The 27118-nt window shown below is 44.0% G+C and overlaps 1 protein-coding gene across 4 annotated transcripts in view; it reads right to left on the bottom strand.

Moving 5' to 3' along the window:
• Positions 1–27118, bottom strand: part of FAM184A (family with sequence similarity 184 member A) — a 348725-nt gene that overhangs the window by 97271 nt on the left and 224336 nt on the right. For all 4 annotated transcript variants that reach the window (XM_069726215.1, XM_069726217.1, XM_069726216.1 and 1 more), the window contains 2 exons: positions 25597–25794; positions 16207–16329 (listed from right to left, as the gene is read on the bottom strand). In XM_069726215.1, coding sequence (XP_069582316.1) covers positions 16207–16329; positions 25597–25794 — 321 coding nt within the window. The remainder of the gene's footprint in view (positions 1–16206; positions 16330–25596; positions 25795–27118) is intronic.

Below are 27118 nucleotides of genomic sequence, written 5' to 3' on the forward strand. Positions count from 1 at the left end.
CAAGGAGCAAGGAAGACAGACTCAGGTGGAGCTAAATAGCAAGGCAGCCAACGAGCTCACCAAAACACCTGAGGGAGGAAGCCCAGAGACTGCAATACCACTTGTGACCACAGAAGTGAACTCAGCCACAGAATTCACAACAGTACCCCCCCTTGAGGAGGGGTCACCGAACCCTCACCAGAACCCCCAGGCCGACCAGGATGAGCCACATGAAAGGCACGAACAAGATCTGGGGCATGGACATCAGAGGCAAAAACCCAGGAATTATCTTCCTGAGCATAATCCTTCCATTTGACCAGATACTGGAGTTTCCGTCTAGAGACACGAGAATCCAAAATCTTCTCCACAATATACTCCAATTCCCCCTCCACCAAAACAGGGGCAGGAGGCTCCACAGATGGAACCATAGGTGCCACGTATCTCCTCAACAACGACCTATGGAATACATTATGTATGGAAAAGGAGTCTGGGAGGGTCAGACGAAAAGACACCGGATTGAGAATCTCAGAAATCCTATACGGACCAATAAAACGAGGTTTAAATTTAGGAGAGGAAACCTTCATAGGAATATGACGAGAAGATAACCAAACCAAATCCCCAACACGAAGTCGGGGTCCCACACGGCGTCTGCGATTAGCGAAAAGCTGAGCCTTCTCCTGGGACAAGGTCAAATTGTCCACTACCTGAGTCCAGATCTGCTGCAACCTGTCCACCACAGAATCCACACCAGGACAGTCCGAAGACTCAACCTGTCCTGAAGAGAAACGAGGATGGAACCCAGAATTGCAGAAAAATGGAGAGACCAAGGTAGCCGAGCTGGCCCGATTATTAAGGGCGAACTCAGCCAACGGCAAAAATGACACCCAATCATCCTGGTCAGCGGAAACAAAACATCTCAGATATGTTTCCAAGGTCTGATTGGTTCGTTCGGTCTGGCCATTAGTCTGAGGATGGAAGGCCGAGGAGAAAGATAGGTCAATGCCCATCCTACCACAAAAGGCTCGCCAGAACCTCGAGACAAACTGGGAACCTCTGTCAGAAACAATATTCTCAGGAATGCCATGTAAACGAACCACATGCTGGAAGAACAAAGGCACCAAATCAGAGGAGGAAGGCAATTTAACCAAGGGCACCAGATGGACCATTTTAGAAAAGCGATCACAGACCACCCAAATGACCGACATTTTTTGAGAAACGGGAAGGTCAGAAATGAAATCCATCGAAATATGTGTCCAAGGCCTCTTCGGGACCGGCAAGGGCAAAAGCAACCCACTGGCACGTGAACAGCAGGGCTTAGCCCTAGCACAAATTCCACAGGACTGCACAAAAGCACGCACATCCCGTGACAGAGATGGCCACCAGAAGGATCTAGCAACCAACTCCCTGGTACCAAAGATTCCATGGCAGCAGAAGACCAATTAACCAAATCAGCACCCTTCTTGGTCAAATCGGTCAATGGTCTGGCAATGCTAGAAAAATTACAGATGAAGCGACGATAAAAATTAGCAAAGCCCAGGAATTTCTGCAGACTTTTTAGAGATGTCGGCTGAGTCCAATCCTGGATGGCCTGAACCTTAACCGGATCCATCTCGATAGTAGAAGGGGAAAAGATGAACCCCAAAAATGAAACTTTCTGCACACCGAAGAGACACTTTGATCCCTTCACGAACAAGGAATTAGCACGCAGTACCTGGAAAACCATTCTGACTTGCTTCACATGAGACTCCCAATCATCTGAGAAGATCAAAATGTCATCCAAGTAAACAATCAAGAATTTATCCAGATACTCACGGAAAATGTCATGCATAAAAGACTGAAAAACAGATGGAGCATTGGCAAGTCCGAACGGCATCACCAGATACTCAAAATGACCCTCGGGCGTATTAAATGCCGTTTTCCATTCATCTCCCTGCCTGATTCTCACCAGATTATACGCACCACGAAGATCAATCTTAGTAAACCAACTAGCCCCCTTAATCCGAGCAAACAAGTCAGAAATCAATGGCAAGGGATACTGAAACTTAACAGTGATCTTATTAAGAAGGCGGTAATCAATACACGGTCTTAGCGAACCATCCTTCTTGGCTACAAAAAAGAACCCTGCTCCCAATGGTGACGACGATGGGCGAATATGTCCCTTCTCCAGGGACTCCTTCACATAACTGCGCATAGCGGTGTGTTCAGGTACGGACAAATTAAATAAACGACCCTTAGGGAATTTACTACCAGGAATCAAATCGATAGCACAATCACAATTCCTATGCGGAGGTAGGGCATCAGACTTGGACTCTTCAAATACATCCTGAAAGTCCGACAAGAACTCTGGGATGTCAGAAGGAATGGATGACGAAATAGACAAAAATGGAACATCACCATGTACTCCCTGACAACCCCAGCTGGTTACCGACATAGAGTTCCAATCCAATACTGGATTATGGGTTTGTAGCCATGGCAACCCCAACACGACCACATCATGCAAATTATGCAGTACCAGAAAGCGAATAACTTCCTGATGTGCAGGAGCCATGCACATGGTCAGCTGGGCCCAGTACTGAGGCTTATTCTTGGCCAAAGGTGTAGCATCAATTCCTCTCAACGGAATAGGACACCGCAAAGGCTCCAAGAAAAATCCACAACGTTTAGCATAATCCAAATCCATCAGATTCAGGGCAGCGCCTGAATCCACAAACGCCATGACAGAATACGATGACAAAGAGCACATTAAGGTAATGGACAAAAGGAATTTGGACTGTACAGTACCAATAACGGCAGAGCTATCGAACCGCCTAGTGCGTTTAGGACAATTAGAAATAGCATGAGTAGAATCACCACAATAGAAACACAGTCTGTTCAGACGTCTGTGTTCTTGCCGTTCTACTTTAGTCATAGTCCTGTCGCACTGCATAGGCTCAGGTTTACTCTCAGGCAGTACCGCCAGATGGTGCACAAATTTACGCTCGCGCAAGCGACGACCGATCTGAATGGCCAAGGACATAGACTCATTCAAACCAGCAGGCATAGGAAATCCCACCATTACATCCTTAAGAGCTTCAGAGAGACCCTTTCTGAACAAAGCCGCTAGTGCAGATTCATTCCACAGAGTGAGTACTGACCATTTCCTAAATTTCTGACAATATACTTCTACATCATCCTGACCCTGGCATAAAGCCAGCAGATTTTTCTCAGCCTGATCCACTGAATTAGGCTCATCGTAAAGCAATCCGAGCGCCAGGAAAAATGCATCAACATTACTCAATGCAGAATCTCCTGGTGCAAGAGAAAACGCCCAGTCCTGTGGGTCGCCGCGCAAAAAAGAAATAATAATCAAAACCTGTTGAATAGGATTACCAGAAGAATGAGGTTTCAAGGCCAAAAATAGCTTACAATTATTTCTGAAGCTCAGGAACTTAGTTCTGTCACCAAAAAACAAATCAGGAATCGGAATTCTTGGTTCTAGCATCGATTTCTGATCAATAGTATCTTGAATCTTTTGTACATTTTCAACGAGATTATCCATTGAGGAGCACAGAGCCTGAATATCCATGTCCACAGCTGTGTCCTGAAGCACTCTAATGTCTAGGGGAAAAAAAAGACTGAAGACAGAGCTAAGAAAAAAAAATGATGTCAGGATTTCTTTTTTCCCTCTATTGGGAATCATTGGTGGGGCTCCTTGTACTGTTATGGCTGGCAATCAGGCAACACAGCGTGCAGTAATCAGCGCACATACAGAGATCTGGCAATAACCAAAAACAATAGGACGAGCTCTGAGACGTGGAATCTCTGTAGACTGCAGTACCTGATCTATCCTCACACAACTATAAGCAGCAGTGGATTGCGCCTAACAACTACCTATGCAACTCGGCACCGCCTGAGGAGCTGACTAGCCTGAAGATAGAAATACAAGCCTGACTTACCTCAGAGAAATACCCCAAAGGAATAGGCAGCCCCCCACATATAATGACTGTTAGCAAGATGAAAAGACAAACGTAGGAATGAAATAGATTCAGCAAAGTGAGGCCCGATATTCTAGACAGAGCGAGGATAGCAAAGAGAACTATGCAGTCTACAAAAAACCCTAAAACGAAAACCACGCAAAGGGGCAAAAAGACCCACCGTGCCGAACTAACAGCACGGCGGTGCACCCCTCTGCTTCTCAGAGCTTCCAGCAAAAGACAATAGCAAGCTGGACAGAAAAAAACAGAAAACAAACTAGAAGCACTTATCTAGCAGAGCAGCAGGCCCAAGGAAAGATGCAGTAGCTCAGATCCAACACTGGAACATTGACAAGGAGCAAGGAAGACAGACTCAGGTGGAGCTAAATAGCAAGGCAGCCAACGAGCTCACCAAAACACCTGAGGGAGGAAGCCCAGAGACTGCAATACCACTTGTGACCACAGAAGTGAACTCAGCCACAGAATTCACAACAATTATGGTATAAATCTTAGTACTAGGCATTGCACTAATACATTTTTATTGTAAAAGTTATTGTTTAGAATATTGTGTTCTGGATTAAGCCATTGTACATTTACTAATCTAACATGCAGATAGCAGTGCACTAAAACCCCCATGTCCCACACACATTAGACTAATATCTGAACTTATATCTTTGATATACCTGATATCTCGGTGATGGTCTAAAACACATGTCAAACTCTATGTGTGGATCATTATACTGTATGGAGCACTATGTGGACCCATTACACTGTATGGAGCACTATGGGAGGCCATTATACTGTATGGAGCACTATGTGAGGCCATTATACTGTATGGATCACTATATTATACTGTATGGTGCACTATGTGGGGGCATTATACTGTATAGAGCACTATGCGGTGTACATTATCCTGTACTGAGCACTAAGTGGGGCCATTATACTGTATCAAGCAGTATATGAGACCATTATACTGTATGGAGCACTATAAGGGGCTACTATACTGTATGGAGCACTATGTGGGGCTCTTTATACTGTATTGAGCACTATGTGAGGCCATTATATTGTATGGAGCACTATCTGGGGCAATTAGACTGTATGGAGGGCTGTGTGGGGATTACAGTTGGAGAATCATACAGTGATGCGGTCACCATTCTTTGTCGAGGGATTGAGGGATGGGAGGTGCAGTAGGATCATGATACAGTGAGTATGGATGAATCCACTATGGGGATATCATACTGTGTTTGGTGGCACTTTTGTTTGCATCTTGCATGATCTGTTTTATTCAAGTTTTTTTTTATCCTTTGTTATTACATATTTAAATTAGGACATGGGGCCATATGCTTTTTACTGCTCTTATAGTTTGCTTCCATATAAAAAAATGTAATCCTTATATTCGATAAGGAAAAACTTCCTCAACTGTAGACATTTTTTTAAATAAATATCAAGGTTGGCTAAGCTTTTAATTTTGGCCCTCTTTATATTTGAATTTGACATCCCTGGTCTAATATGTATAGGGGAGCCTGACTCTCCCCTAACATGTGATTTTGGATTGACGTTTCTTTTGTTCTTTAAGAGATAACCTGCCATCAGAGATGTCTGACGGTGGCTTGTGACGGGGTGTACGGCAGAGCAAGAAGGGACAACAGGCCGAGGGATGATTCAACAGATTTATTATCAAGAACGCTGGAACAACACATGCAGGTACATCTACAGAGTCCACAATTAGTCCAACAGAACAGGTTCGGGGGCATCTCCCGATAATCCTTGTGCCAGCTAACAAAGCAATAGTCCACACGAGTCCAAGGGATCCCAAAACAATCCCACGAGCGACGAGATATGTCCTCAGCTCAAGTCTCGCCCCATTCGCTTCCGCAGTCACAGATGGACATGGGGTCTTGCCTCAGCTAAGAATCCCCACTCCTTCTCCTTCAAGGATCAACTCACATCTGATCTCAAAATAAGAATGGATTGTCTGAGCTCCTGGGATCCGCCCATGAAGGGGGTAGGGGTTACACCTTCTATTCAATGGTTGGGTCCACCAGAAGATTCTAGACTGGTGGGCTCCAGGCAGTCTATGTAATATGTACATTTGACTAACCACCTGCTGTGAGGAAGAATGGCTATTCCTCCACTAGTGATGTTGACAAAGCTTAATTACATTAGAGCTTAGGGCTGCAAGTATTGGGGGAAGGAGACAATGTTACAGGTGAACTCCCAGCCAAGAAAATACATAAATTACAGCTAATAGAAACCAGAGAACAGTTACATACATCAAATGGCATATTATTCAAATACAGGACAGGGCAAAAGTACAGATCATGACAATCCCTTCCCCTCCCAATTTGTGTACGTACCAGGGACCTCTACAGGTCGCTGGTTAAGTACACACAGGCAGAGCGTAACTTACATGTGGCTTCATGCAGCCACAAATTGGCATCTTAGCTCTCCCACATCATTGCCAAGGAGAACATCTGCAGGCAGACCACCCATCACCCCAACCACACATCGCCTGACCCCAAAACCAAAGTTCAGATCCACAGTGGCTGTGGGAATAGTCCTCCATTGTCCACCAGCCAGTTCAATGACAATCCCAGGTCCTCGATGGATTGCCTCAGGCCGAACCACTCGGGGATCAGCCAGTGTGAGGAAAGCCCCGGAGTCACAAAATCCAATAAGTCTCTGTCCATCCAGCACGACCTCCTACAAGTGCTTACCTCGATGAGCAGAAGTCGTCATAGCTGCGGGTCGCACACCATAAACTCCTAGTGGTGCAACATGGGTGGGTGAGGCACTAGGCCAGTCCTCACGTAGTGGTGACACGTCGTCCTCCATGGCACTTGGGTGTACATAATTAATAATACGACTGGGTACAGGATTAATCCTCATTTGAACAGCTGGGCAGGAGGCTTGCAGATGCCCCGGCTGTCCACATCGATAGCATATCTGCTGGGTCTCACTCCATCCAAGGCGTCCTCTTGGGCGAGGGGTAAGGGAACCTGGAGGCCGGCTTCCACCTGAAGGTGCTGTAGGGGTTTGAGGACGACTTCTTCATGAGCTGGCTGGGCATGAGGCCTGCAGATGCCCCAGATGCCCACAACCATAACACCTGTGCTCTGCTACTTTCTCTCCTCGTCGTATTCCAGAAAACGCAGTAGAAGCAACTGGAGGCACATTTACACGGGTATCAGCATGAGGTGGTGGCTTAGAGGAACGGGGAACAATGGGGACAGAAGAACAGGGGGCCACCGGTGTTGTGGAGCTGGTAGGCCTCTCTCCATCCTCCAACAGAACCCTCCACTGAGGCTTGATGGTGAGAGCCTCATCAGCTAGAGCTGCAGCTTCCTCCACAGTGGCTGGTCTCCTCTCACGCACCCATTCCCGGATCTCAGCAGGGCACTTGAAGTAAAACTGCTCTTTTAGGATAACCTGGAGGAAGGTCTCCCAGGTTAAGGCCTCATCTGCTTCCAGCCAGCGATGACATATCTGTTTGAGTCTGTGGGCATACATCTTGAAAGACACTTCCTCATCACAGGCTAAAGTACGGAACTGAGTCCTGTAAGTGTCTGGGGTAACAGCATAATGTTCTAGAATAGTCCGTTTAATCTCCACATACTCACAGTTCCCCTGAGGGTCCATAGCTCTATAGGCTGCGGCAGCTCCACCCTCTAAGAGCCCCACCAGATGTCGGACTCGGTCCCTTTCTGGGACTTCCATTAATCGACACTCTTGCTCAAAGTCCTGGAAGAAGCCCTCAATGTCACCTGCAGCCTCATTAAAGGGCTTGAAGTCTTTGCGGGACACTCTGGGGAGTTCCCTCATGGTGGGTGCTGGGGTTATAGTCTGTCTGGAGCTTCTAGCTGCTTCCAAAGCGATCTGCCTCTCCAGCAATGCCATCTCCTGAGCTCTGTCCTCGGCTCTGTGAATGGCCTCCCTCTCCTCGGCTCTGTGAATGGCCTCCCTCTCCTCGGCTTTTTGAATGGCCTCCCTCTCCCTCTCCTCGGCTCTGTGAATGGCCTCCATCTTATAGTCTATGGTGGCCTCTTCTCCCAGCAATGCCAACTCCTCCTCGTACCACACAACCCACTGACTTTTTTGGGTATTTACCTCCGGCTGCCTTCTTTCCTCCATTTGCTGTGAGGATCCTTCCTCAGCGTCATCTTGCAGGCGAACTCCTTCCAAAGCCTCAATAAGCTGCTCCTTGGAGAGTCCTTTAAAACGGACTCCTACTTCCCGGTCCTTTGATTGTAGGCTCCCCAAACTCCAGTTCTTGTACTCTGTGGTGCTGGTTCTCGATGTTGATGGGCCGTTGTCCTCCATTCCTTCTGCTCTGATCCCACTGCTGCCACCAGTTTGTGACGGGGTGTACGGCAGAGCAAGAAGGGACAACAGGCCGAGGGATGATTCAACAGATTTATTATCAAGAACGCTGGAACAACACATGCAGGTAGATCTACAGAGTCCACAATTAGTCCAACAGAACAGGTTCGGGGGCACCTCCCGATAATCCTTGTGCCAGCTAACAAAGCAATAGTCCACACGAGTCCAAGGGATCCCAAAACAATCCCACGAGCGACGAGATATGTCCTCAGCTCAAGTCTCGCCCCATTCGCTTCCGCAGTCACAGATGGACATGGGGTCTTGCCTCAGCTAAGAATCCCCACTCCTTCTCCTTCAAGGATCAACTCACATCTGATCTCAAAATAAGAATGGATTGTCTGAGCTCCTGGGATCCGCCCATGAAGGGGGTAGGGGTTACACCTTCTATTCAATGGTTGGGTCCACCAGAAGATTCTAGACTGGTGGGCTCCAGGCAGTCTATGTAATATGTACATTTGACTAACCACCTGCTGTGAGGAAGAATGGCTATTCCTCCACTAGTGATGTTGACAAAGCTTAATTACATTAGAGCTTAGGGCTGCAAGTATTGGGGGAAGGAGACATTGTTACAGGTGAACTCCCAGCCAAGAAAATACATAAATTACAGCTAATAGAAACCAGAGAACAGTTACATACATCAAATGGCATATTATTCAAATACAGGACAGGGCAAAAGTACATATCATGACATAGCTCCTTTATAGAGAACATAGCAGAACTTGGTCAAGTGAGCAATTATCACAGCAATATATTTAATAAACACATAACTTCTTTGAATAAATGTACAGCAATGAGTAAATATTGATAAACTTGCATCAAAAATAGTGACATATGATAAGTACACAGAAAAGGGAAAAAAAATGACAACACAATCCGTTATCAACAGTAATAATAGTTCCAGTGCCCGCCACAGAAACTAGTGCAGCCACTACCAGCACCCTGGCACTTGTTTCACCCAAGCATTGTTAGGTTGTATGCTTTACATAAGCATATAGTGATACCATACATACTTGTGTATAAGCCGAGATTTTCAGCACATTTTTGTGTGCTGAAAACGCCCCCCTCGGATTATACAATGCTCATTGTCCAGAAAGCCAGCGGGGGAAGGGGAGTGGGAGCAGTGGCTGTGACATCATACTCACCCTCCTCGAACGATCGCTGTATGTCCCTGTATCTCTGTTGTCCAGGTGCGGCAGCTCTTCCTGTGCTTAGCGGTCACATGGTACCGCTCATTAAGGCACTGAATATGCACGCGTCTCCACTCCCATAGGCATGGAGCACATATTCATTACCTTAATGAGCGGTACCACGTGACCGCTCAGCACAGGAAGAGCTGCCGCGTCGGGACAACAGAGATGCAGTGACGTGCAGAGACCGCATGATGGTGAGTATGACGGGAAAGGACGCTGAGCCATGCATATGTAAGGGGCTGGTACTAGCCCCTACCGCTTTAAGAACTGACCTGGTTCTTATTGTAATATGTTGATGTTTTATCCGATTGAAATTGCTGCTATGTTCATGTTTGCTGCTATTTTGCCGTATTTAAGATGCCATTTTATGTGCTGCTGTACCATGCATATAATGTTGTAGGGAAAGTGTAGTTCTGAAGTTTGCCCACTAGATGGGGTACCTTAAAATAGTGTACATAGTTTTCTAATAGGTCTGCCCTAGGTAAGCTAGGAGCATTTCTTGATTTTAGTCAGTGAAGACAGGGAGCTGGTACAGGGAGCCCCAGGCGTCCCGAAGGGCTTAAGAGCCCGGGACAGCACAGCAGCTCCATAACGTTTGAAGTAAAGGGCCCAGCTGTCCAGTGTCAGTGGGTCAGCATGTTACAGCTAAAGAATTGCAGCAGTATAAAGACGCAGGGCACTCCAAAATGTGGCAGCTTTCTATATGGGCACACACCCTTCTGTCTGTAGCGAAACAGACGAGGAAACACATGAGAGTAGTCATGCTGAACAGGGAGGATGCTGCAGTACCGAACAGGTCGGTATGTCCTAAGGATACCCTGGGAGGAATAAGTGAAGACACAGGGAAATAAAGAATGTGAACAATACTCTGTGTTGATGCTGTAACTGATGTGGATGTGCTGCGATTGGAACAAAATAAAGTTAATCGTTTAAAATTTGAAATGGACTCTGTCTCTTTGTGCTCAACTAAACCAACAGCCACGGGATGGATGCGGTCTGGTTACGGGAAGCGGTGGTGAGTGATCCTTGGCCCCAGACCATAGAGGGCAGGCCCGCACTCGGCAACATCGCAACCCGGGGCTCGTCTCGTACACATCCACTATCGGAGTGTCCTTTCCCATCCCCCACGCAGGCCGCCTGGAAAGAGGAGGTCATCCTGTGAAAGAAACAGCGGGAGAAGGAGGTGTGGGAAGAACTGCAACAACTGGGAGGGGGCGCTATGGCCTGATGGCGCACCAGTTGACAACTGGTATACACTGATGTGGAACATGGCTACGGTTTCATCTGAAAAGACGACATCCACGCTAAGGTGTATGTTAATGCTGCCCCTCACACATACAAGGGGGAGGACGCCGAGCCATGCATACAAGTGCAAGGATGGGGGGAGGACCCCGAGCCATGCATACAAGGGGGAGGACGCCGAGCCATGCATAAAAGGGGGAGGACGGGGGAGGATGCCAAGCCATGCAAACAAGGGGGAGGACAGGGGAGGACGCCGAGCCATGCATACAAGGGTGAGGACGCCGAGCAATGCATACAACTAGGAGACCGGGGGAGCCACGCATAGCAGGACAGGGATGAGGGGACAATGCATACCCGGCTTATACTCAATTCAATAATCGTACCCAGTTTTCCGTGGCAAAATTAGGTGCCTTGCCTTATACTCGGTTGGTTTATACTCGAGTATATACGGTAATTCTTGTTCCTGTGAACATTACTGAATGAAGTACATTCAAGGGGATATCAGGCTCTAACTCACCCTCCCGTGTCCAGTGCTGGGTCTCCACTGCTGCTCTTAGACACTGGGAGTAGTGATGGAGATTCAGTGCCAGACCAGGGGAGGGTGAGTAAAGATCAGTTTATTTTTTTTTATAAAAAAAACTGCATCTGGGAGCAGGAATTTTCTGAAAATGAAAAAAACAAAACCTGCCTCTTACATTCACAACACAGCCTTCTTTTCAGGTTATCTGTTTAGGCTCACGATAATGGAGTTTCCCTAGCTTTGTCATTGAGGATCATTACTTCATGAAGATCTTACAAAAGAGAGATCTCTGCTGATACATAGGCTTTTAAAGGGATGACTATTTTGGTTCAGGCAGTCTGCAAAACGTTAGTAAATGTACCATTCTCGCTTCCACTGTAATCGCAGTTGCAAATGGAGAGAAATGAATCATAGCAGAGCAGACAAGATGTTACCAGCCAAGCATTATGGCGGATTTATACATACTGAAAACCAGACAGTATTTTTACAAGGCAATGAATCCTGAAAAGAAAAGGTCTTTGGTCTGCTTACAAGCAAATAGAATGTAATACAAGAAAAGATAATGAATATCAGTGCATATAAATGACATTAAATGGTGCTTCTGTACAATTAATATGGTCATCTCGATTTCAGTTCTAAATGTTTCTATTACTAAATGTCAATTGCTTTTTATTTTTACGTGGATGAAGTACTTTGATATTTTTTTCTTACAATGAATACACATAATTGATCATTTTTAATTTCAATATAGCATATCGTTTTTGGGTGGTCTGTCTCATAAATGCTTTTTTATGGCAGTTACAGACATTCCTTATATGGCCACATTTTAACATTGGATTTAATACTTATTTTCAAGTATACTATTAGGAAATTTCTGAATTTATAGAGGTGTCCCCTGCTTATAATTCTCATCTTATAGTCAGAAAAAAAGTTCAGATACAAAAAGTGTATTCTTGCATGGAGGGTTTGAATTGATTTTCAATGTGGGCAGAGCTGTAGAGGAACTAACCACTTTTGATCTAATTTCCCCACAGAGTAGGGCTGATTACTGTGGAAATCTGGAGTAAGGACACCTGTAATCAGTTTATTGTCAAGGTCAATGAACCATCATTTAAAGGAATTGTCCAAAGCCGCCAACTCTTTAAAGGGAGACTTTCATCCTAAGTTTACACTTCAAACTAACCATAGCCTTATATGAGATGGAACAATAACCAACAGCCATATAGGAGATGGAGCAGCAATAAACAATACCCTTATAAGGGGTGGAGCAATAAAAAAATAATTCTGTCACTGTGCAGCAGAAAGCACACAAATCGTTCTCTCCTCGCTGCTGACATCTCTCAACTTTCTTGCTATCACTTTAGTGCAGGAAAGAGAACACAAATCACTCTCTTCGTTCCTGACCTCACTTGTCTCCTCTGTTATCACTTCAGTGCAGGTGTCAGCACACAAATCACTCTCTCCTTGCTGCTGTCCTTACTTGTCTACTTTGGTATCACTTCAGTACAGGTGTGAGAACTAAAATCACTCTTCTCATGGCTCACATCTCTCGACTCTTCTGCTATCAATTCAGTGCAGGTGTGAGCACACAGGTCACTCCCTCCTTGCCTCTGACATCTCGCGACTCCTCTGCAATTACTTCAGTGCATGTGTGGGCACACAAATCACTCCTCGACACCGACATCTCTCGACTTTTCTGTTATCACTTCAGTGCAGGTGTGAGCACACAGATCACTCTCTCCTTGCTACTGACATCGCTCGACTCCTCTGCCATAACTTCAGTGCAGGTGTGAGCACATAGATCACTCTCTCCTCATTGCTGTCCTCACTTGTCTCCTCTGCTGTCACTTCAGTGTAGGTGTAAGCACACAAATCACTCTCTCCTCACCAATGACATCTCTCGGCTCTGCTGGTATTACTTCAGTGCTGGATTGAGCACACAGATCACTCTCTCCTCGCTGCTGTCCTCACTTGTCTCCTCTGCTATCGCTTCAGTGTAGGTGTAAGCATAAAGATCACTCTCTATTCGCTGCTGTCCTCACTTGTCTCCTCTGCTATCACTTTAGTGTAGGTGTGAGCACACAGATCACTCTCACCTTGCCATGGACATCTCTCGGCTCTTCTGCTATTACTTCAGTGTAGGTGTAAGCACACAGATCACTCTCTACACGCTGCTGTCCTCACTTGTCTCCTCTGCTATCACTTAGGTGCAGGTGTGAGCACACAGATCACTCTCACCTTGCCATGGACATCTTTCGATTCCTCTGCAATCACTTCAGTACATGTGTAAGCACAAAATTCACTCTCTCCTCACCACTGAAATATCTCGGCTCTTATACTATCACTTCAGTGTAGGTGTAAGCACACAAATCACTCTCTCCTCGCCACTGACATCTCTTGACTCTTCTGCTATCACTTCAGTGCAGGTGTGAGCACATAGATCACTCTCTCCTCACTGCTGTCCTCACTTGTCTCCTCTGCTATCACTTCAATGCAAGTGTAAGCACACATATCACTTTCTCCCTGTTGCTGTCATTGCTTGTCTCCTCTGCTATAACTTCACTGCGGGAGTGAATGCACTTTTCACTCTTTCATTGCTATTGACATCGCTCAGGTATAACTATGTAGTGATGACAGTACAGAATAGAGAGTTATTTACCTTTACGCTCCTATACAGGTAGAGTGCTCACATAATGGAAGTTTGTCTTCAGAGAGAACTGACTTTGGGCATGCCAGCGCTGTCTATACACACAGAAGGAAAGGCCATAATCTAAATAAGCAGGTGGAACCGTGCACTGAAAAGTTTAGCCACGCCAAGGGTGCATTGTCCACCCTCATTTAGATATTACAATAACGTTCTTTCAGGGACCAACAAAGGAACAGACTAGAAAACTAAAAGAATGATTTTTATTGTTGCTTCATCCCCTACAAAGCTATGTGATTAGTTTGAAGTGTAATGTGGGGTGACAGACACCCTTTAAATAATCATATAACCTGCTACTGTATATTCAAAGATCACACAAGATTTTATTTGTTCCAAATTATTGTGTATTGGTAAAATGTTTTATTCCTTCACGAATAGCAAAGTCAGTAGATTTTTAATTTGTTTCATGCTATAGTATAGGACATACTAAAATGTCACATTTACATTATTTCTAATGATGGTAAGTTGAAGCTAAAATGCTAAACTGTAGCCCAAAGGTCTCCACACACATTTCAATTTGCAGAACCTGCTGATTTCGGCAGATTGGGACACTATTTAATATTAAATTGCAAAATCATTTATCACGCTATCCCTCCTGCAGACTTAAAAATGAACAGCTACAGTACACTGGGTCATCAATGCATATAATGTTTGCAATGCAATTTCAACTAGTTACTTGGGTTTCAAGGGAATGTACCACTGATATTGTAATAATTCAAGACAGATGCTGACATGTTTACTTCTAATCTGTTTTTCTATTATGATTGTAGATTTTTTTTATTCTATTTTCTCTGAACAGCAGTTCTAAAGCATGATTTATGACAGCCACATAAAGATAAAAACTGATGTCCAGAGATAACTCAAAGACTTCTTTTGAGTGTTGCAGGCATGCTATGTGACCATTATGGTGGTATGGGGAGGAAGCGAGCTTCTCTTTTGATGTATATAATGACCTGAAAAATACATGTTTAAAGGGGTTGTTCAGAATTTTAAATCATAGAATCATAGAAAAACAATGCCACACCTGTCGTGTTTGGTGTTACAGCACTGACCTATTGATTTCAATGCAGTTGAGAAGCAATACAAGACACAACCTGTGTACAGTTGTTGTGCCGTTAAACAAAGAAGACAGTCGTGTTTTTCAAATCCTGTACATTAGGGTGCCAAGGAAAAATGAAATTTGCAAATTGGTAAGTCTTACCCCTCAAATTTGTTCCTTTTAGCATAAGAATTCACCATGTAAAATATGTTGACATTAAATTTAGATTTACCACTTGCTCAAGGCATGTGAATTATTCCATTTCATTTTCCACAATAGTGTGCACACAATAACCACTCAGTTTGTCATCATCTCTTACACAATTATGTACATTGTACATGTATCAGTACTTAGTAGCAGTGTAGCAGTCAGTTCAGTTTTTCGCGTAAATATAATTAATCTGATCGGTAAATGGCATAACATACCATACATACATAAAGCGGGATATGCATGACTATAAATACTAAACAATCATGTAAAACTGCAACATGATGTGCCATTGAGCAACTAGTAAGTGATAACTAATCTTAAAAAAAAAAATCTAAAATATCTATGACCAAAAAGGAACAAAATTAGGAGGCAAGACCTTCAAAAACTTGCTACTTAATTTTTACTATGCATTTCCTTGGCACCCTACTGTACATCTCTAACATAAAAACTTGATTTTTAGCTTAGTCAATCATTGCTGCAGCCCATACCTTGATTACTAAACATTTCTTAAATGGCATGTATTTACGGTATATGTTTAGGTTTTGTGAACAAACATTTCAAAAGACAATTTTAGGAGTAATTTAATCACATAAATTATAAAGAGCGGTTATCTTATTAAACCTACAAGATAGAAAGTCTAGAGAACAAAGTGGTAACGTAAAAGGTAGGACATACAGATAAAGAAAATGTTCAATCACAATGCTCTATGTGTTTGCAATAATAGTCATGTTATAACATTATTAAAAACATATGAGGATTAGCCAAAATTAAGGCCACACAGTCAGGTTTTGTTCAGATTTTTGATGCAGGTGTAGATAAAACCAGGAGTGGATCCAAAAAAAAGGAATAGTAATATTTGTCCTTTGGGGTATGGCCACAAATCGTGTGGCCAGTGATTCGCCAGTGGAGAGCAAGCTCACTGTGTGGCCACACACCTTATACTATGTGATCCTACTTTTGGCTTCTGAGTAATTGTGTGTCCGATTTACCTCCTGATTGGCGGATGTCAGCTTGTTTGTCAGCTCTTCCTTTAGGCTTTCAAGTTGTTGCCTCAGTTGACTTTTATCCTCTTCCAAACACAGTTTCTCCTTTTCAAATTGCTGTTGAAGTTCCTGGATAGAAAAAAAGATAAATAATCAATTTTCCATTCTTTATGTTTTGCTATGTTTTTTTTCCAGCATGAGATAATAAATATTTTTTTCCACTGACAAGATTCTTTTGTAAAACAGGCTATACTGTAATTCAATTAGATTTCAACATTGTTTTAATGGATCCATATGTATGATTTTCTAGCCATTCCTTCCTAGCCAACCCTACATAAATATAGCATTTAACAGAGTTCTGTCAATGCTGACATCTGACAGTCTGCATGTGACCTTATGTTGAATGCTGATCAACAGTAAAAGTGATTGATTGCTGACTTAACTGAAAGGTCAACAAGCTGATAAGTTCTCAACGTGCTGTCAGTAGGGATTGATTTTTAGATGGCTGCAGGTTAGATACAACATATTAGCATTTTGGAATTATTTTCCATGAAAAACATATTAATCAATCACATAGGTATCCAAATGAATTCTACAGACTTGCTTTCAGACAGTTTCCTAACAGTCTTGCCAAGCTCCTGTAACACAGAAGGCTTGTGATTGTATTACTATATTGTGCCTGATGTTAGGGCACATTAACCTTCTTTTTTACCATGCAATGTTTAATGACAGGCTAACGAACCTTCTTTTTTCCTATACAATGTCAGGTGTCAGACTAGCCAACCGCCTTTTTGCTATTCACGATTCAATGTCATGCACCTGACCCAGGAATCCCAGGCTCCACTTCCTTCCCCTTGATCTGCTGCTCTCTGTTCTGCTCCATGTTGGATTTTGCAATTTACCTGAAGTGGATCTATGACTTAATCTCCACTTACTAAGGCACACACCGGTGTTTTATTATTAAGACTTTTTAATCAGTTTTTTGGTGTGCTCCACCTTCGTCTACTATTACATTCACCTGGATAAATTTTTGTGACCCTGTACCTCTGCCAACCACCTTTAGGATTGATGGACTACTATGCTGTTGTTGGACTCTGGCCATATTGAGCTGCACTTGTGATTCCTCTGCATCCCTTGATTTCTACTGTGGACTTGCCTGTAGCAACTCAGTACCCGGGTGCCCACCCGGACCTGAGGCTTAGTGAATGCACCTCACAACATGAGTTTAATATTCAATTGCTGGTGTCGAGATCACCTATTTTCCTTTCTTACTGTACAGTGTGTGGTATCAGGTTCATAAACCTTCATTTTGCTTTCCAGTGTGTGGTGTCAGGTTCGTCAACCTTCTTTTCTTACTATACAGTGTTTAGTATCAGGCTTGCAAACTTTCATTTTACTATACAGTGTCTGGTGTCAGGCCTGCCCACCTTCTTTTTACTATCCAGTGTCTGGTGTCAGGCCTGCCCACCTTCTTTTTACTATCCAGTGTCTGGTGTCAGGCCTGCTAACCTTCTTTTTACTATTAAGTGTCTGGTGTCAAGCTCGCCAACCTTCTTTTTACTATACAGTGTGTGGTGTCAGGCCTGCCAACCTTCTTTTTACTATACAGTGTGTGGTGTCAGATTTGCCAACCTTCTTTTCTTACTATACAGTGTGTGGTATCAGACTTGCAAACCTTCATTTTACTTTCCAGTGTCTGGTGTCAGGCCTGCTAACCTTCTTTTTACTAGTAAGTGTCTGGTGTCAGGCCAGCGAACCTTCTTTTTTAGAGTCTGGTGTCAGGCTTGCCAACCTTCTTTTTACTATACAGTGTGTGGTGTCAGGCTTGCCAGCCTTCATTTTATTATACAGTGTGTGGTGTCAGGTTCGCCAGACTTCTTTTCTTATTATACAGTGAGTGGTATCAGGCTCGTCAACCTTCTTTTTACAATTCAGTGTCTGCTGTCAAGCTCGCCAATCTTCTTTTTACTATATAGTGTCTGCTGTTAGGCTTGACAACCTTCTTTTTACTATATGTTGTTTGGTGTTAGGCTTGCCAACCTTCTTTTTTATCATATAGTATCTGGTGCTTGCTAAAGATCTTTTTTACTATTCAGTGTCTGGTGTCAGGCTCAGCAACCTTCTTTTTACTATTCAGAGTCAAAATTAGGCCTTAGCAACCTATTGTTATTGTCACCTAATTGTTGCGTCATGGGGCACCAATATGGTGACCACTTAGATAGCTCAGTCAGTTTGACAATGACATCTAATAGGTTAAATAGCGAGAATTTCTTTTTTAATCAGTAATCCTGACCATAAACCCGTTAAAAACAGGATTGCACCAAATGATAGCATGAGCACAGCTCTTCTGCCCACACCATCAGCACACCTTAGTTGTTACAGGTTTACCGTGACAAAGAAGGGCCAGAAGACCATGGTGTCTGATTTCACATATTCTAGCACTAACTAGAAGCACTTTACCATCATATTAAAAAGTGCAGATTTCTGCTGGCACTGCAGGGGTTAATCTGTTCAGTTGAGAGCTACTAGAGCTTTCCTGCTTTGATGGTCTCAGCTGATTAGTGTTGGCTACACCCTCTGCTATATATCAGGGATTGCCAGTGTTTGGTTCATACTGCCTGGTTCTGGAGTTTGAGGTGTTGGTTGTTTGAGGAGGCATTTTGTTGTGAATTCTGCTCTTGGGCTCTCTCCGGTGGTTATGAGTGGTAGTGCTGCTGTCTTTGGATCGCAGCATTTATCAGGTGTGTCCACTTATTGCAATTTGGACTGGGCTATTTAGTCTTGCTTGATCCTTTAGTCAGTGCCAGTTGTCCATTGTTTTTGAAGGATTCACATCCCTACCTGGTCTCTCCTGTTTTGCTGTTCTTTTCAACAAAGATAAGTTCTGGCTTTGTTTTTGCTGTCCACATGCTGTGGGCCTTATAGTTCAGTGCAATTTCATGTTTTGTCTTGTCCAGCTTGTCTGTGTAAGGATTTTTTGCAGCCAAGCTGTATCTCTGGAGATGCAGATATACCCTCCATGTCTTTAGTCAGATGTGGAGATTTGTATTTTCTGTGGTGGATATTTTCTAGTGTTTTAATACTGACCGCATAGTACTCTGTCCTATTCTTTCTTTTTAGCTAGAAAGGCCTCCTTTGTTAAATTCTGTTTTCAGTCTGCGTATGTCATTTCCCTCTCCTCTCACAGTCAATATTTGTGGGGGGCTGTCTATCCTTTGGGGATTTTCTCTGAGGCAAGATAGTTTTCCCGTTTCTATCTTTAGGGGAAGTTAGTCCTTAGGCTGTGTCGAGGTGTCTAGGGAGTGTTCGGTACATCCCACGGCTACTTCTAGTTGCGGTGCTAAGTTCAGGGTCTGCGGTCAGTACAGGTACCACCTTCTCCAGAGTACGTCTCATGCTGCTCCTAGGCCACCAGATCATAACAGCATTTGGAGTGTTATTGAGAAGACTGTTGCTTGGTGATTTGTGTGCAAATCCTCATCCTTTCCTATTTCGCTTTTCCTTCCTTAACTTCCTGGTGTTCCCCTTTGCTGTTTGTGAGTGCATAGTTGTATGATTGGTATTTTCATTTATTCCTGTACGTCTATCCTTGTTAGTCTGGTTCGTGCATTCTTATACACTACAACTCTTCACTTCCCTGGGTGGGTGAGGGGATAAGATAAGGGCTGATTTAGGAGCTCAACAAGGCAAATGGCCTCTATAGCTTTAGGGGTAGAGAAGGAGACCCTAGTCCCAGGATATCCTGCTACAGTGCCGTAACATTAGTATTACGCATATTCCAAAAATCTCCAATTCCAAAAAAAAGTTTAGGCCCTGTGTAAAATGTAAAGAAAACAAAAATGCAAGCACATAATGAGAGGAGTCACTAAAGTTAGGGGCCACCATAACTGAGCATACCCTGTTGCAGTGAGATAGCTTTTACACTCTTTTGATCAAAATAGTGTTAGCTGATTACCCTATGTTTTTTACATGAGTTACTACATATTTACTTACTACAGGGTATCTATTCATTGTTTGTATTCTAGATTGTGTCTAAACATTGTGGAACAATTTGAGAAAAATGTCCTCAACATAAAATTGCAAACACTTTGAATATACCATGATGTACAGTATATAATATCATAAAAAAATTCAATATTCTGGAGAAATCAATGTGCACAAAGTCAAAGCCGATGGTCAATAAGCTTGGGATATACTGTCATGTCTCATAATTTGTGAATCATATATACAGTATTCTATAATTGTTGTGTTGTTATATTATGCTATTTCATTCCTATGCAGTAAGGTTTGCCCTCTTTAGACATTTGTCCTTCCTCTCCCTGTCTCTCACTAATGTAGCTCTGATATCAGTAACCCCTCCATTTTTCCCCATTATGTCTATCAGCCATCTTAGAAGCCCATGTGTTTACAGCTCTGGTCAGAAAAGTAATTTTTTCCTGCTGTATGTGTGATTATCTATCTATAAGAATTCAGCTGGAAAATAAACCTTCTTCTGGAATCTTCACATGTGCCTCCTACAGTCAAGTTCACACAATCTGATATTACATGTGAGCACTGGTTTAAGGAAATAGCCTAAAAATGGTATCTCAAGTGCCCTACACTTGCAGCCTAGATATGGAGTCAGAATATCTACATTAAAATCACTGTAACTGCATGGGCTCATGAATACTTCCACAAATGCAAGTTTAAGGTCTATCATGCAAAAAAGAAGCCATACATTAACACAACCCAGAAACACCGTTTTACCTGGGCATAAGGTAATTTAAAATGGACTGAGACAAATTTAAAAAAAAATCACAAATGCTGTGTACTGCAGGCTCAAGAGGACCAACCAGCTTGTTATCAGCGCACAGTTGTAAAGCTTCCATCTCTGATGGTATGGGATTGCATTAGTGACTATGGCATGGGCAGCTTACACATCTGGAAAGGCAGTATCAATGCTGATCATTATACACTGCTCAAAAAAATAAAGGGAACACTAAAATCCCACATCATAGATATCACTGAATTAAATATTCCAGTTGCAAATCTTTATTCAATGCATAGTGGAATGCGTTGAGAAGAATAAAACATAAAAATGATCACTGTAAATCAAAATTAATATACCATGGAGGTCTGAATTTGGAATGATACTCAAAATCAAAGTGGAAAATCAAATTACAGGCTGATCCAACTTCAGTGGAAATGCCTCAAGACAAGGAAATGATGCTCAGTAGTGTGTGTGGCCACCAAGTGCCTGTATGACCTCCCTGGCATGCTCCTGATGAGGCGGCGGATGGTCTCCTGAGGGATCTGCTCCCAGACCTGGACTAAAGCATCCGCCAACTCCTGGAAAGTCTGTGGTGCAACGTGACGTTGGTGGATGGTATGAGACATGATGTTCCAGATGTGTTCAATCAGATTCAGGTCTGGGGAACGGGCGAGCCAGTCCATAGCTTCAATGCCTTCATCCTGCAGGAGCTGCTGACACACTCCAGCCACATGAGGTCTGGCATTGTCTTGCATTAGGAGGAACCCAGGGTCAACCGCACCAGAATATGGTCTCACAAGAGGTCTGAGGATCTCATCTCGGTACCTAATGGCAGTCAGGCTACCTTTGGCGAGCACATGGAGAGCTGTGCTACTATCAGGACTCGAAGGAAAAAAACGAAAGTGGACCCTCTGGGTTATAGTTCCAGAGCCCCCAAGGGCGAGCGGACCTGATGGGACCACCCCCTGTACAGGGAGCATTAGGGACAAGCCCAAGGGGGATGGAACCACAACAGCTGGAGCCAAAGGGGCGACTAAGGATAAATAAAGAGAGAGAAGAGACTGGGGTATGAAGACGGTGGATGAGAACAGAGGACAAACGGGCTCTTATGGCATATGGGTAGTAGATGGGACCAGGAGGACCAGAGACGGTGCGGTGGCACAATGCTGGAAGAGAGGAAAGAAAGAGGTAATACAAGCAGGGGTAAACGGAACTGGAAGGCATGAGTGGACACTGGGCAGGTATGGCGGAGAAACTGAACTGATACGACAGAGACACAGGGCAGGTACAGGAGAGACACAGTAGGCACGGGTGAGACACTGGACGGTACGGCTGACGTACAGGGCAAGTATGGCTGAGGCACAGGGCAGGTATGGCTGGGGCACAGGGCAGGTATGGCTGAGGCACAAGGCATGTACGGCTGAGGCACAGGGCAGGTACGGCTGAGGCACAGGGCAGGTAAGGCTGGGGTACAGGGCAGGTATGGCTGAGGCACAGGGCAGGTACGACGAAGGCACAGGGCAGAGCGAGCAGAGAATGGGATCCAGGGACCAAGGAGGGTACGCCAGCAGTAAGGCTAGCGTAACCGCGAAAGATAACCAGGTGTCTTACCTGTGCAGATGCCGAGAATAAATATCCGATGGGCGCTGCCATGATGGGGTGGAGCCAGCGGGTCACGACCTTCCAGAGGGCTTAGTGGCGAGAACAGCACGACTGCGCATGCGCGAAGAGCTGACGTGCCGTGAGAATGAGAAGACAGGCGAGAAGCGGCGAGGGACCCCGTCGGAGGCGCGCTGGAGGCAGGCGACGGACAGGTGAGCATTTGCCGACGTAACAGCGGCCCTCCAAAGAAATGCCACCCGACACCATTACTGACCCATTGCCAAACCGGTAATGCTGAAGGATGTTGCAGGCAGCAGATCACTCTCCACGGTGTCTCCAGACTCTGTCACGTCTGTCACATGTGCTCAGTGTGAACCTGCTTTCATCTGGGAAGAGCACAGGGTGCCAGTGTCAAATTAGCCAATCCTGGTGTTCTGTGGCAAATACCAAGCGTCCTGGACGGTGTTGGGCTGTGAGCACAACCCCCATCTGTGGACGTCAGACCATCCTCATGGAGTCGGTTTCTAAACGTTTGTGCAGACACATGCACATTTGTGGCCTGCTGGAGGTCATTTTGCAGTGCTCTGGCAGTGCTCCTCCTTGCACAAAGGCTGAGGTAGCGGTCCTGCTGCTTGGTTGTTGCCCTCCTAAGGCCCCCTCCACATCTCCTGGTGTACTGGCCTTGTCTCCTGGAAGCACCTCCAGCCTCTGGACACTACGCTGACAGACACAGCAAACCTTCTTGCCACAGCTCGCATTGATGTGCCATCCTGGATGAGCTGCACTACCTGAGCCACTTGTGTGGGTTGTAGAGTCCGTCTCATGCTACCACGAGTGTGAAAGCACAACCAACATTCAAAAGTGACCAACACATCAGATAGAAAACATTGGTATTGAGATGAGGTCTGTGGTCCCCACCTGCAGAACCACTCCTTTATTGAGTGTGTCTTGATAATTGCCAATAATTTCCGTCTGTTGTCTATTCAATTTGCACAACAGCATGTGAAATTGATTGTCAAACAGTGTTGCTTCCTAAGTGGACAGTTTGATTTCACAGAACTTTGATTTACTTGGAGTTATATTGTTGTTTAAGTATTCCCTTTATTTTTTTGAGCAGTGTATAAAGAGTTTAGAACAACATATGCTCCCATGCAGACAATGTCTATTTAATGAAATGATTTGCAAATTCTAGCAAGACAATACTAAACCACATACTGCATCTATAACAACACCATGGCTGCATAAAAAAGTTTGGGTGATGAATTGGAAGCCTGCAGTACAGACCTATAAAAAAATGACCCAAGACTACTGAGTACCGTATATACTCGAGTATAAGCCGAGGCATCTAATTTTGTCACGAAAAACTGGGAAAACTTATTGACTCAAGTATAAGCCGGGTACACATTGTTCCCCTCATCCCTATCCTGGTAAGCATGGCTCCCCTGTCCCTGTCATTGTATGCATGGCTCCCCAGTCCCTGTCATTGTATGCATGGCTCCCCAGTCCCTGTCACTGTATGCATGGCTCCCCAGCCCCTGTCATTGTATGCATGGCTCCCCCGTCCCTGTCATTGTAGGCATGGCTCCCCAGTCCCTGTCATTGTAGGCATGGCTCCCCCATCCCTGTCATTGTAGGCATGGCTCCTCCGTCCCTGTCATTGTATGCATGGCTCCCCCATCCCTATCAATGTATGCATGACACCCCCGTCACTGTCCTGGTATGCATGGTTCCCGCGTCGCTGCCCCTGTCATTATTTGCATGGCTACTTATCCCCTATCCTTGTATGTGTGGCTCTTTATCACTTATCCTTGTATGCATGATTCATATTAAAAAAATCATCCTACTCACCTACCTCGCTGGCTCTACGTCTTGTTCGTTCCTGCGCCAGTAGCTCTTCCAGCCGAGAGATCACAATGCCCCGCCCACTACAGTAATAAATATGCACTCCACGCCTCTGGGAGTGGAGAGGTGTGCATATTCATTACCTTAATGAGCGGGGCCAAGTGATCGCTCGGCTGGAAGAGCTGCTGGTGCCGGAATGAACGAGATGCAGAGCCAGCGAAGGCACGCAGTTAGGTGAGTAGGATGTGTGCTGGATGCCGGCGGCTGCAGCTGGCAATGTGCGCTATTACAGCAGCGGCACAGGCGTTCACCACAGCCGCCGTCCCCTGCCTCTGTGACCCGCTGCTCCACCGCTCACCCTCCCTCGCTGGCCATCTGGAACAATTGACTCGTGTGTAAGCTAAGGGGGGCATTTTCATCACAAAAAAATGTGCTGAAAAACTCGGTTTATACACGAGTATATACAGTAGCTAGAATCGTACATAAGACAAGAATGAAACAACATTCCTCTCCCACAATTCCAGAAATTGGTCTCCTCACTTCCCTGATGTTTACAAACTGTAAATGGAAAAGGGGATCCTACACAATGGTAGACATGGTTCTGTCCCAACATTTTTGAAATGTGCTGTTGCCATTAATTTCTAAATTAGTTTTTTTTTCAACTGAAATGGAAAAATATCTAACTTTCAATCTATGATTTGTATTCTAAGTATATAAAATATGGCTATGAGATGTCTAAATGATTGCATTCTTATTTGCTTTACATTTTACACAGCATCCCAACTTTTCCTAAATTGGTGTTGTAGCTCCCATGATGTAATAGACTGATGTAGGATGGAAAACTGATTAATGACAGTGCCCAAATGTCCATTTTATTTTTACAAACTGTCTATGCATTAATTAATGGTTAGAGACCAGAACAAGCTCAGTACAGATAGTGAGTCAGCAATGAGAGATTTCAGCTCTGAAGGGTGCAAATTTGTGAAAGCAGCTTTAGGATATAACGCAGGTTGCAACTCAGGACCAGTCACAATAACTAAGTAATGTGGTTTCTCAACGTTTTAGGTAGAACAACATGTTAACTGTACATTGTTGTCTAAAAATGAACATTTTCATGAAAGTCTGTAAGATAAACATTGCTCTTCAAGCTTCGAAATAGCAGCATTCAATTACGTGATGTGTCTACATTGACTGTGACTCACCATCTGTAGCTTCTTCTTCTCCTTATTTGTAGAGGTTTGTGTAGCCTCGAGCACTGCTTGATGTTTCCATGACATCTCCTCGAACGCCTTTGCATGTGCCTCTTTTAGCTGTACAGTCTCCTCCTCAAATTTGATGCGCAGGTTAATCAGCTCTTTCTCATAACATTCACGTTGGGTCTGCTTTGCATCATTGATTTTCTGCAAAGGATGAGACAAGACAAACACATTATGCAATAGCTTGTCTATATATCAATCTTTAGACCTGTCAATCAACTATGAAAAAACTAACACACATTGCTTTTGATTGTTGTTTGCCTTGCTAGAATTCACAGATGTATCCTTTATTTTTTTTATGACATGCCATACATGATTTATTACCAAGTTAGAAGAAAAAGAAAAAAGTGACAGTCAAGACATAGAAAACGTCAGGTGAAATTCTGAATTCTCTATTTCTCCTTCAGGCATTTTAAATGGGATTTCGACATTAGATGAAAGCCCTGAGGAACATCGTGTTTGGCTGGCTCCAAGCTCGTTTAAGATAACTGACTTGTTTACCACCTTGGGATGGAATTGATAACAGATTTGCTGCTCCAGCAGTATAGCAAGAATCTGCAGGGAAATCCATGGTGATGAATCGAGACTAAAGGTGCAATCACAGCACACGATTATTGTGAACGAATATTCCTAGAAACGCTAGTTTCACAATAATGTCTAATCATTTTTATTTTAAGCTTTGTGAAAAAATATTTTTCAGGACTTCAGTTTCTTTCTGCAAATCCACCACAATTACAGTTTGTTGCAAATCCTGGCTTCCTCATTAAACTCAGGGGAGAAAATCTGCATCAAATCCATGACCGATCCACAGAAAAAATTGACATTATTTAACATCAGCAATAGATATGCAGATATTATTCTGCCCCATGCGGATTAGAATTGCTTAAATCCCATCCACTTTGCTGCTACTGTACACTACTGTAGATGTCCGCTCGTATTAAACTTGCTGCAAAGGTTTTCCATCTTTCTCAAATAATATCACAAGTCTGCATAAACACTAGAGGGACAAAGAAGTGCAAATAGGTTATTATCCAGATAACAGCCGTTTAGCTATGCAGAAACTGCTCACCTGGTGGCGTTGTGAGGAACCACAACACTTAGAAGGGCTCAGAAATAGAAGGTCCAGCTGCTCCACAGGTTGGCAGGTTCGATTTAGAAAATAAGAGATATGGAGAAGCGGATATTCTGCGCTGATGGTGCCTTAACAGATAAAGATGTCAAAAACACTTGAGATAGTGGAGGAGTTGTGGTTTTACTCTCAACACATTTCGCATTATACCCATTTCTTCATCAGGAGTACTATGTGAAAAATACTCCTGATGAACCAGATACAATTCGAAACACATTGAGAATAAAATTGCACTATCTACTCCACTATCTCAAGTGTTTTCTGATAGCTTTATCTGTTGAGAAACAAGCCTATGGTGCTAATCACGTGTTCTTTTGTAGACCATGTTCTTTGTTCTTT

This window comes from Ranitomeya imitator, chromosome 5 (genome assembly GCF_032444005.1).
Source record: "Ranitomeya imitator isolate aRanImi1 chromosome 5, aRanImi1.pri, whole genome shotgun sequence".
In the NCBI taxonomy this organism is placed as follows: domain Eukaryota; kingdom Metazoa; phylum Chordata; class Amphibia; order Anura; family Dendrobatidae; genus Ranitomeya; species Ranitomeya imitator.